The sequence below is a fragment of the Oryctolagus cuniculus genome, chromosome 1, assembly GCF_964237555.1.
Source record: "Oryctolagus cuniculus chromosome 1, mOryCun1.1, whole genome shotgun sequence".
NCBI lineage: Eukaryota > Metazoa > Chordata > Mammalia > Lagomorpha > Leporidae > Oryctolagus > Oryctolagus cuniculus.
Window position 1 is genome coordinate 39820126 of NC_091432.1, and position 12348 is coordinate 39832473.

At 36.4% G+C, this 12348-nt stretch overlaps 1 protein-coding gene across 11 annotated transcripts in view; it reads right to left on the bottom strand.

Annotated features, from left to right (window-relative positions):
• ANO3 (anoctamin 3) overlaps positions 1-12348 on the bottom strand; it is a 426063-nt gene that overhangs the window by 54532 nt on the left and 359183 nt on the right. For all 11 annotated transcript variants that reach the window (XM_070072318.1, XM_070072307.1, XM_051825141.2 and 8 more), the window contains 3 exons: positions 3799-3881; positions 3255-3395; positions 1705-1869 (listed from right to left, as the gene is read on the bottom strand). In XM_070072318.1, the coding sequence (XP_069928419.1) occupies positions 1705-1869; positions 3255-3395; positions 3799-3881 (389 nt within the window). The remainder of the gene's footprint in view (positions 1-1704; positions 1870-3254; positions 3396-3798; positions 3882-12348) is intronic.

Here is a 12348-nt window from a genome sequence, read left to right on the forward strand (position 1 = left end):
ATAACTATTTTTACTCTAAGCATTTTGTGATTTATTTTTCTTCCTAGTAAGTTTTGTATTTTTTTGAGTTACAAGTTTATCAGCACTTTAATTATGTAGTAATAATATATGATATTTTAATCTCCTCTACATCTATCAATGTATCTGATAAGGTGATTGGTGGCTATTTATTGCCCAAGTACTGTGTCCCTTACAGATCCTAACTGCCCACAGGAGTAGGAGAGCAGAAATATTCTGTCCATATTCACTATGTGCTCTCAAGTTCTCCACAGCTGCACACTGATGTACGTCCCTCATCTCATTTTCTTTATTCTTCTAAACATATTTTTTATCATTTCCCCAAAAAACTCCCACATGGTTCTATGCATCTATGTATTTGCACTTTTAGTTTCTCCAAAGACAGTTCCTTTTCTCCTCCTTGTTGTCCTATCACAGAAGAGATACTCTCTCTTCTCTTCAAGTCTTCCCATCTAGTCTCTGGACCCCAACACTCCATTTCATCTAAGGCCTTCTTTCTCACCCTTTCCAGGGTTCCTTGTATTTCAACTATCATTTATTTTTTATTGTGTCTTGAATCCTAGATTCTAAATAATAGAATATAGATCTTGGATAGTATGTCAATGGCCAGTTATTTTTATATTAACTAACCTACTGAAGATAAGTCCACTTACAATCAGACTGACTCTTAGGGTTATCTAGAAATAAACAAACTACTTAGTTTTTGTCACTGAAATAATGAGGTCAACTGCAGCAACCTCTGGTCTACTTCGGAAAATCATCATAATATACTGATATTCTTAGAAACAAGGTATTTTATTATCTTTCAGAAAATGTGCATGATAAATATATGTATTTAGAGTGTCTATGCTGTAAATGACTCTTCCATATGGTATCTGTGAGGTGTACAACTTATCCTACCTTGCACATACTACTGTGATAATTTTCTAGTTTTAGCATTATATACTTTTGATGTTTATTGTACACTTTAATCTATGAGCCAAAGGAATAAATTAAATTAAAGTATCGTATGACATGTTTGGAGACACTGTAAGAAATAGCTCCTTCTTGAAATTAAACTTAAAACTGAAGACAGTAAGACTATAATACAATATCTTAACTATTGTACTACATTAAAGTTTATTGAGGGGGAGAGAAAAGGGGGGAGGGAGAGAGAGACAGAGTGAGAGAGAGAGAGAGAGAGAGAGAGAGAGAAATTCCAGAAATGGAAAACTGGAATGAAGCTGGAGTAGCTGTCTGATTATTTGATATTTCAAATCAGACCTTGGAGATGAGAAGTCTTCACTTTCAAACAGATTTTCCCATATATTTCCGACATATTCTCCATTGAGATTGAGTATGTTTGAGCAGTTTTCTAATTCAAACAATCCATTATTTGCCTAAGAAAAGTATAATACTACCTCTAACGTACACTAGAAAATGAGTAGAAATTATCATTCATCTAGATTATAGACAAAAAAAGACAGGAAGGGCAATACAATTAGTATTAGATTTTCATTTCAGAAATCGATCATCTAAAATATGTAGATAAAATGTTCTTAGTTAAACTGAGCTGTCTTTGCCATAAACACGGCTTGGTCTTATTTTGGTTTCCATTTAAATATATTCCAAATATAAAATAAACTTATATCATTCCCCTTTCCAATTTGGTTTTATCTATCGAAAAATAACATTATAAACACTTACAAGATTCAGCAGCATAATAATTATAAAATTGATACAGACAGCAGCAGCAGATGTTGCAAACTGCCAGTGTTGTTTGATGAAATTCCACTTAAATGATGCAAATTGTTCCATGACGACAAGGCGATACACCACTACTGCAAACACTGCAGTAATCACCAAGGAAATCTACAATATAGGAGAACAGAGAAGTTAACCATATCTTATACCATTAACAACTCAAAAGCAAGACCAGAGATCACGTATACTACCTCAAGAGAGGATTCACAGATTTAATTTTCCCCACTAAGGAAGTAGCAACATTACAGTAAAAAATAAATAATGTGAAATTAAAATTTTACAATGATAACTATGTGAGGTAGTATATGTTTGAATTAGCTGTATCTAAACATCCACAATGTATATATAATTCAAAACATCATATGGTACTCCATAAATACACTTAGTTTAATCCATAATTTAAAATAAATAACTTTGAAAACAAAAACCCCAGAAATACTTAAGTTGTTTTAGTATAACAAAATTATCACACTTAAAATCCAAATTAAGTTCAAATTTCCTCTTTTAAATGGAATCCTTATGTTTTTTAAAATTTTTTTATAATTACTCTACTCTTTAATTTAACTCACAAAACTGCTGAAAAAGCAGACATTTCCGGCCGGCGCCGTGGCTCACTAGGCTAATCCTCCGCCTTGCGGCACCGGCACACCGGGTTCTAGTCCTGGTCGGGGCGCCGGATTCTGTCCCAGTTGCCCCTCTTACAGCCCAGCTCTCTGCTATGGCCCGGGAGTGCAGTGGAGGATGGCCCAAGTCCTTGGGCCCTGCACCAGCATGGGAGACCAGGAAAAGCACCTGGCTCCTGGCTTCGGATCAGCGCGGTGCACTGGCCGCGGCGTCCATTGGAGGGTGAACCAACGACAAAAAGACCTTTCTTTCTGTCTCTTTCTCTCTCACTGTCCACTCTGCCTGTCAAAAATAAAAAAAATAATAAGAAAGAAAAAGTAGACATTTCCATCTAAAAGAAATGCTTGAGCCGGTGGTATTTCTGTTATGCATGTATATTACAGTTTTGGGTAGTAATAGGCCTGGAAAAACTCTTGTCAATCATGAATGCTTTAAGCTTAGGAGGTGTAAACTTGATCTGAGAGCTTCCATAAGTCTCCTTCATTTCTTCTGTTGTTAGAACTCCAAACTGGCTTGACTCAGTTGATTCCTGTATCACCGAGCCCCTGACTCACTCTGATAAATCAACTGGTGGTATGTTTGGTTTTAACACAGGATATCTAATTCATCAAGGAAACCCATGCAATCTCCATTTTATCTTGGGTGATTGATCTCTGTTTCTCCCTCTGAATGTTTCATGTAGAGAGGTGCACAATTTCCTTTTATGAAATCTTCACACCTTGCTATGGTTTCCATCTTATTTAACTGCATGTATTACCAAGGTTGAAATAGGCTTCTTATATTCTCAGGGTCACAAAATGAGTTGGTATCAGAGACCTTCCTTGCAAACCAAGAATTCCACAACTCTGATATTGATGGTTATACATTACCATGAAGAATATTCCTGAGACAGATACAAGAAGACGACTGATTTTGTCTGAAGAGGGCTGATGTGGCTCAGGTTTTCCTGTGATGGGATTAACAACCTCCATCTTGTAATACTTGGCTTCAAACTGGGGACGAAGTGTTTCCTGTGAGAGAAATGAAAGTTGTCTAATCATCAAAGCCACAAATTTAGGAAGATGCCTCCAAGGGCTTATATAAAACTCCTAAATTTGGCCTACATTTAAATTAAGTATTCACAAAAAAGAATTTTTTAAAAAAGGATGAAATTATTTTCCAAATAATCCTAAACTGTATTTTAATTAGTACAATTGCCCACTAGTGTAATTAAAGAAACATCATAGAAATGGTTTCAAAAATAAATCTTTGTAATTCATCTCTATTACCTTAATGAAGTAAAATAATTGTTAATGAAAAGATCAAATGAAAATCTAATGGTGTGTACCTGCTTCTAGCTTGGATGTCAGAATAGTCAATAATGTTCTGCATTCAATATCCCAGTTTCCTTATCTAAGGTTTCTAACCTCTTACCTCCTCTTCTTCCCATTCCATAAGGTCCCAAGTATATGTCAGTATACTTCTTCTCCTTTTCCAAAACTCCAGGAAGACTGTGGCTATAAGATACAACAATACTAGCTCATTACTCAAATCACATCACATTGTATTTATTCTTCTGATTGATACATTTTCACCATTATGAAATTCTTAAAATTAATTATTACTGAAATAATATTAAATTGTTTTATTTCCCTCCTTTCCACTTCTCTATGCACTACTGTCAGCATGCATTGCTGAACTTAACAAGCAGGGATGTTTGTTAGCACTATTAGAGAAAGTCAGTATGAGTTATCTAGGTATTATTGTCCCTTTTGACCTTTACATGGTTATTTGGAATTATCTAGAAGGTTCAAATAAATCCTTCTCTAGGAATGACAGCTAAGATCAGATGCTACTCATCCAAGACCCAGAGAACAATGGTGTGGAAGAGAGAGGGGAAAAGAGCAATGCCATCATGATGGAAGGAGAATGAAGAAATCAGAGAACACACTGAAGGTGGATCTACAGGGACTGAAGGGGTCCATGGAAACAGCAAGTCCGAACCATTATCTGAATGTTCTGCAAAAACGGCAAAAAGAGAATTGTTTTCCTTCTGACAAGTGGGCTCCACTTCATACCAGTGAAGACTTTATTGACAAAACTAAGATCTCATAAATACGTTCTTAAAAACCTGTGGTTCCATTCTTCCATGCCCCTAGCTGTATATTTACTGTTCTCTTAATTTGGTCAAAGTACTGTAACCTCAATGATCTTTTTAACCAATGAAGGGGGGTACTCAAGCTAAAGCTAAGTTACATTGTAATGAGACTTAAAATAAAGTATAAATTATAGGGGAAGCAGAGAAACAGTGCTTTTTAGAAGAATACAAAAAAGAAGCAGTCGATAGAGCAAAGTAATGAGATCTTCCTGGCCAGCTTCAGTTGTCCTTTACCTTTAACGCAAAATAGGGTCAGAGGAAAACTATTCTGAGGTTTTGTTTTCTTATTTCTTTTTAACTAAAAATCTGCATCAGTATTGGCTACAAAAAATACAATGTTCATAGCTATATTATCTGACATTTTTCACATATTAAAATTTACAAAACTCTCACATTTAATTTTGTCACTGTTATAGACAAAGGGATATGGCAGGTATTATTATCACTTAGATTCTGAAAACAAAGGTGCTAATTGATTGTGCCAACAAATAGCAGAGTGAGGGTTGAAATTTTGGCAAGTAGTTCTCCACCCACAATGCCTGATCCATGCAGTTCTCCAACATTTTTTTTCCAGGCCCACCACAAACAATATTAGCTACTGATTTTTGCGAAGTTCTAAAATAGCAGGTATGGTTGAAGGAAACAACACAGCCAAACTCCATTGGCAGCGAGACAAATGAGGTCTAACCACTGGATCACGGAATCTCAGACCTAAGAGTGAAGAGAGGAGTCAACAAAGGAACAGAACCAGAGAAAATATACGTATCAAAGTATGTATAGATCAAAGGAAATGAAAACAAGGTGCTAAGAAAACAAGTATAAGTGGTCTTCAACTGGTTCATGAAAACATGCATATTATGAAAATAAAGCTATCCATGGATTTCCATTTTTTTTGCATAAAAGTAGGCTTATTTTTGAACTTAGCTCTTGCCACAAAATTTTTTGAAGTACCTTATACAGTGTATAGTGTTTGTGAACCTGGGACTAAATTTTTTTTTTTTTTTATCCAAGATTTATTTATTTATTTGAAAGTCAGAGTTACACAGAGACAGTAAGAGAGGCAGAGAGTTCTTTCATTTGCTGGTTCACTCCCTAGTTGGCTGCGATTTCCAGAGCTGTGCCAATATGAAGCCAGGGGCCTGGAACTTCCTCTGGGTCTCCCATGTGGATGCGGGGGCCTGAAGCTTGGGCCATCTTCCACTGCTTTCCCAGGCTATAGCGGAGAGCTGGATTGGAAGCAGAGCAGCGGGGACTGGAATCGGCGTCCATATGGGATGTTGGCACCGCAGGTGGTGGCCTTAGCCACTACATCACAGCTCCAGCCCCTAAAAGTTTTTAATATTGTGCATAACACTACAGAATGCTGAGATTCTCACTCATTTCAGCCAGTGATTAAAGTACGTAGTACATGCTCTCTTCTTAATGTGTGTGCCTTTCTAACACATACTTCAGCTAGACGCATTTGTCACAAAATCAAAAAAAAAATAATGCTAATGTTGGAGTTGGTGTGATTTTTAAATTTGAAATAACAACATTATAGAACATATATTGGATCTTTCTCAGAAAATAAAATATTTACTTTAGAAAACATGTTTTTAATACATAGTATAGTCTAAGGTATCTCTTCGATAGAATGTGTTCATGTCTTTGGGATATCTTAATCACAAAACAAGTCTATTTCTAGATTTTTAAGAAATCTTCATGCTGTTTTCCACAGAGGTTGGACTAATTTACCTTCCCACCAACACTGTATAAGAGTTCCCCCTTCTCCACAGCTTCACCAGCATTTGTTATTCTCTGTCTTTTGGATAACAGTCATTTTGACAGGGGTGAGGTGATATCTCACAATGGTTTTGATTTGCATTTCTCTGATGGCTAGTAATGCTAAGCACGTTTTCATATATTTGCTGGCCATTTGTCTTTCTTCTTTTGAAAAGTGTCTATTGAGGTCCTTTGCCCATTTCTTAACTGGATTGGTTGTTTTTTTGTTGTTGAATTCTTTGAGTTGCTGATATCTTCTGGATATCAATTCTTTGTCAGATAGGTAGATTGCTAATAGTTTTTCCCATTCTGTTGGATATCTTTTCACACTACTGACTGTGTTTCTTGATGTGAATTCTGAATTTTATGTAATATTATTTGTTTAGTTTTGCTTTTGTTGTCTATGCCTTGGTGGCCTTATCATTACCTAAACCAATGTCTTGGATTGTTTTCCCTTCATTTTCTTTCAGCAACTTTGAGTCTTATGGTCTTATGTCTTAAATTTAGGTCTTCGTTCCATCTTGAGTTGATTTTTGTATATGGTGAGAGAAAGAGACCTAATTTAATTCTTCTGTATATATATCCATCCAAATTTGCCAGTACCATTTATTGAATAGAGATTCCTTTCTCCAATAGACAGCACTTTTATCAAAAATCAATTGACTGTATGCATATGGACAAATTTCTGGGCTCTTCATTCTGTTTCATGTATCTATGTTTCAGTTTTTATGCCAGTATCATGCTTTTTTACTATTATTATAGCTTTGTGATATGCTTTGAAGTCAGATATAGTGAAGCCTCCAGAGCTTGATTTCTTTTACTCAGGATCACTTTGGCTATTTTGGGACTTTGATGATTCTATATGAATTTTAGAACTGTTTTTTCTATTTCTATAAAGAACATTGTTGATAATTTTGATAGAGATTATATTGGATTTATAAATGGCATTAGATACCATAGATATTTTAATGATATTCATTCTTCCAATTCATGAGCAAGGAATATTTTTCTATTTTGGGGGTGTCCTGGATTCTTTCACCAATGTTTGATAATTTTCATTGTATGGCTCTTTTATTTCTTTAGTTAAATTTATTCTTAAATATTTGATTTTTTGTGGATATTGTGAATGGGCTTTCTTTCTTGATTTCCCTTTAGGAAAGTTTATCACTAGCATATAAAAAAGGTACTGTGTATTATGTGTTCATTTCATAACCTGCAACTTTACTGAATTGGTTTATCAGTTTTAACAGCTTTTTGGTAGAGTGTTAAGGTTTTTCCATGTACAATATCATGTCAACTGTAAACATAGATATTTTGACTTCTTTTACTACTGAATTCTATAAAACGTTCAAATAGGAACTATCCATAATACTTTTCAGACTATTCCAAAATACTGAACAGGATGAAATTCAGCTAAACTCCTTTTCTGAGGCCAGAATCACTCAGATAAACCGAAAAAAGACACAACACACAAAGAAAACTACAGACCTATATCCTTGATGAACAAAAATATAAAAATCCTCAACCAAATACTGGCAAACAAAATCCAACACCACACCAGAGATGCATGGGTGGTTCAACATTTGCAAATCAATAAACATTGTAAAGCGCCTAAACAGAATGAAGAAAAAATGATGTGGTCATCTTAATAGATGCAGAGTTGCATGTTATAAAATTCAATTTTTTTTTCATGATAAAAAAAAACCCTCTACAAATTAGGTATTGAAGGAACATATCTCAAAATTGTAAAAGCTATATAAGACGAACCAACAGCCAATATGATACTGAATAGGGAAAAGCTGAAAGCATTTCCCCTCAGATCTGGAACAAGACACGTATGTCCACTTCAATCACTCTCATTCAATCTAGTATTAGAAGTATCAATAAGAGCAATTAGGGAGGAGAAAGAAATAAATAGCATCAAAATTGGAAAGGAGTCTTTACTTTAGATTTCAATATTGAACTAGCATTTGTGTTAGACACCCATTCTCAGCTTGAGATGCATACATTTTATTCAAGGCTTATTTAATTTAAACTCTCAACTGAATCCTTGGTCTTTCTAAAGTTATTCATTAGGAAGAAGGTATATAGATTGATTTATCAATATGTCAAACACTGAGGAAGGAAATACATGATCATTTCTTTATCTCTGCTAAATTTATAAATAAAAATTAAATTAAATTAATATCCAAATAGCTAACAGAAAATTGAAACAGTGGCTGCTTCTGATAATGGGGATGAATGGCAGATAGCACAGAGAATTATCTCAGGTGATAAAAATATTCTTAATTTAATATGCAAAATATTTATATAATTTCATGTATTTTTCAAAAGCAGTCAAATATATTTAGGATCTGTGGATTTCACTGTATATAGATTTTAACTCTGAAACCAGGTTTTATAAAATACATAATTTTTAAAAATCAAATTATTAAAAATATTACTTGACTTGATCCTTATGATGATACAGTAGTTTTCTCCAGGTTTGTACTTTGTGTTTTCCAAGTATTTTTAACCCTTGCTTAGCAATAGAGGGCCCTGAGGTTGCAATGAGAAGCTGAAAAGGAGATGATGATCTGGGATGAGAATATCTCATTCCATAGCTAGTTTCAGGATAACTACAAACTCAAATTACGAACACAGTTGGGCTGGAGCTGAGGGACTGGCTGAGCAATAAACAAGCCTGTTCAGTTCTCTGGCCCATCTGTATTAACTACCCTTAGAAAAGAGAGAGGGACAAGATGTGGGCAAAAGGATGAGTCAGAGTACCCAACCTACATGACCTGAAAGTTCTTTCAGGTAAATATGTGGGGCCCAATACAAATACAGGAGGAAAGACTGAGTCCATCAAAATACAGCCAAATTCCAATGAGACATAGTACACAAAGCTGCCCACTGCTGTAGGTCATCAGCAAGATTTCACCCAGTGGCTCATATATCGCCCCTCTGGAGTGAAGAGTTATTCTAGATGAAAGGCATGTGAGATGGAGTTCTAAAAATATTAAGGTCTCAGGCCGGCGCCGTGGCTCAATAGGCTAATCCTCCACCTTGCGGCGCCGGCACACCGGGTTCTAGTCCCGGTCGGGGCGCCGGATTCTGTCCCGGTTGCCCCTCTTCCAGGCCAGCTCTCTGCTATGGCCAGGGAGTGCAGTGGAGGATGGCCCAAGTCCTTGGGCCCTGCACCAGCATGGGAGACCAGGAAAAGCACCTGGATCCTGGCTCCTGCCATCGGATCAGCGCGGTGCGCCGGCTGCAGTGGCGGCCATTGGAGGGTGAACCAACGGCAAAGGAAGACCTTTCTCTCTCTGTCTCTCTCTCTCACTGTCCACTCTGCCTGTAAAAAAAAAAAAAAAAAAAAAAAAAAAAAAAAAAAAATTAAGGTCTCCATTCACTGACCTTTGTTTTTTTTTTCCCAGAAGAGTTATATTAATTTAATTTAATATCATCTTGATAGTAAAGGGAAAGAGCATGAGGAAGGGAGCTGAGCTGGTATCAAGTTTAGGACTGAAAGCTGGGTATGGGTATTTCAAGAGGAGACAGGAATCTATGAAAAGCTCCATGAATCAATGATTTTGAGAAACATACCTTATAAATCATAAAGGGGCAAACACACATTAGTCATTTTCTTATAATTAACTGTAGATTATGGGCACACATAATTAACTCTGGGACCCTGTAAGGATCAGGCAATCTCTAAAATAAGCAGCATATTGACAGAATGTAGGAGCATTACTAACAGAGGCCAACACTGGTTTCAGAAGGGATTAGAGTATAGGATGTGTGGAAGAACTGGAGAATAAAATCAGGAATATTGCACAGTTCAACATCTGAAAGTTTTACTGTATAAAACCAATAATCAGGCTACACTCCAAATCAATTGAATCAAGATCTCTGGAGACAAAAAACCCCAGTACTAGTACTGTTTTTTTTTTTTTTTTGACAGGCAGAGTGGACAGTGAGAGAGAGAGACAGAGAGAGAAAGGTCTTCCTTTGCCGTTGGTTCACCCTCCAATGGACACCGCCAGTGTGCTGTGGCCGGCGCATGGCGCTGATCTGATGGCAGGAGCCAGGTGCTTCTCCTGGTCTCCCATGGGGTACAGGGCCCAAGCACTTGGGCCATCCTCCACTGCACTCCCGGGCCACAGCAAAGAACTGACCTGAAAGAGGGGCAACCGGGACAGAATCTGGCGCCCCGACCGGGACTAGAACCCGGTGTGCCAGTGCCGCAAGGCGGAGGATTAGCCTAGTGAGCCACAGCACTGGCCCCAAGTACTAGTACTTTTAAAAGTTCCCCAGGAATTCCAGTGTGCAGCCAATATTACATCCAGTCTCTTAGAGGAAAAGCATTATGTTGATGAAAGAGGGGGAATGGACATCAAAATCATGATTATTGATGTAGCAGAATGCCAACAAAAGAACTGTAAGGGCAAGCTGTCAGAAATGATAACTATAATTTTGTTTTGGTTCTAATTGTTCATAAATTATTTAATGTTTTTAGATATATTACTTCTATTATCTATATCATTCATTCAATAGTTAACAAAGTCCGAATGTCAATTACTGTCCCAGGTATATGTGAAAAGTACAATAAATGCTTCAAATTACACATTAGAAATTCATAATTTTGAGAGGCTAAATAATGTGCTGAAGCAATACAGAACATTGACACATATCACCCTAGTTCCAAAATTCTTACTCTTTTTACCATCTATTTCTTCCTTGGGTGGTAATGAGAAGACCTGAGAATAAAGATGCTGATAGGCATGGAAATCTGAAAAGCCATGAAAGTCACCAGGAATGAAATAACTTGGAGATAGGTAGGCACAGAAATAGAGAGAATAGTAGCAATCAAACGGAACAGGTTCAATACAGAAGAACGTGAAGTTTAAGGCCAAAGGGACATGGCAACAGAGATGGTGGACACGTGGGGAAAAGGAATACATCAGGCAACATTAATAATGGGGTGATGTTTACCTTAGTGATAAGAATGCCAATTAAAATGCCAGCACTCCCACATCAGAGTGGTTGAGTTCAACTCAAGGATTTTGCTTGGCTCTTATCCAGCTTTCTTCTTGTGTAACCTTGGGAGTCAGCATGTGATGGCTCAGTAGTTGGGTTCCTGCCATCCACATGGGAGAACTGGATTGAGTTTCTTGAACCTGGCTTCTACCTTGCCCACTCCTAGACATTGCAGGTGTTTGGGGGAAGATGAGAATTCTCTGTATGTCCTTCTCTCTGCATTTTGAATAATTAACTTTATAAAAATAAAATAAACAATATTAAAATGAAAATGCTTTAAAAGTGAAAGTGTATAAACTAAAAGTCACTACATTTATAAAGAATGAGATGTCAACACAGATATACTCATGCATGTAGGGAAAGTTTAAAAATAAAAGTATAGAGAGTGGTTGGACTAGTATGTTCTTACCACTCTATGTGGAAAGTTTATTAACTCTTCCCATTGGTTCTGTGAAACTGGGTTCAGAATGCAGTTAGAAGATAAGAGGCCTCCAATGGAGAAGGAAACTTTGTTATTAGGGGAAAGCCAAGAATCACAAGAGTCACAGAAGTAGAGGAAGTAGTCCAGATATGCTAAAGGTTATATTACAGGGCTCTATTCCTTAGTAACTATACATTACATTGCATTGCATTGCATTACATTACATTTATTTAGTTGTTTGTTTGTTTATTTATTTATCCCTATGCCTTCCTGACTACAATGTCTTTCTGCCAATTTTAAAAATGTCCAGGGATGTCTGTGCTGCATCAAGTTCTTGTATTGTCATTTCATGTTAAAGTTGATAGCACAGAACAGAATCAGAGGATCATGCGTGCAAAGTGGATTAAATACTGTGTGCATTTTGTTGTACGTTATTTAGTTTAAATATACAGAAAAAGCAAGGTCAACAGTGGTTTAAACCAATTACTGGCATTGTCTAGAAACCTGACAAAGCATACATGATTTTCCCTACATTGGGAAGTTTGCTACACAGGTAAATTTTTTGACTTCCATTTTTTCCCTTAATATTTTTAGCACTTATCACCTTAAAATGTTATTAAATTTA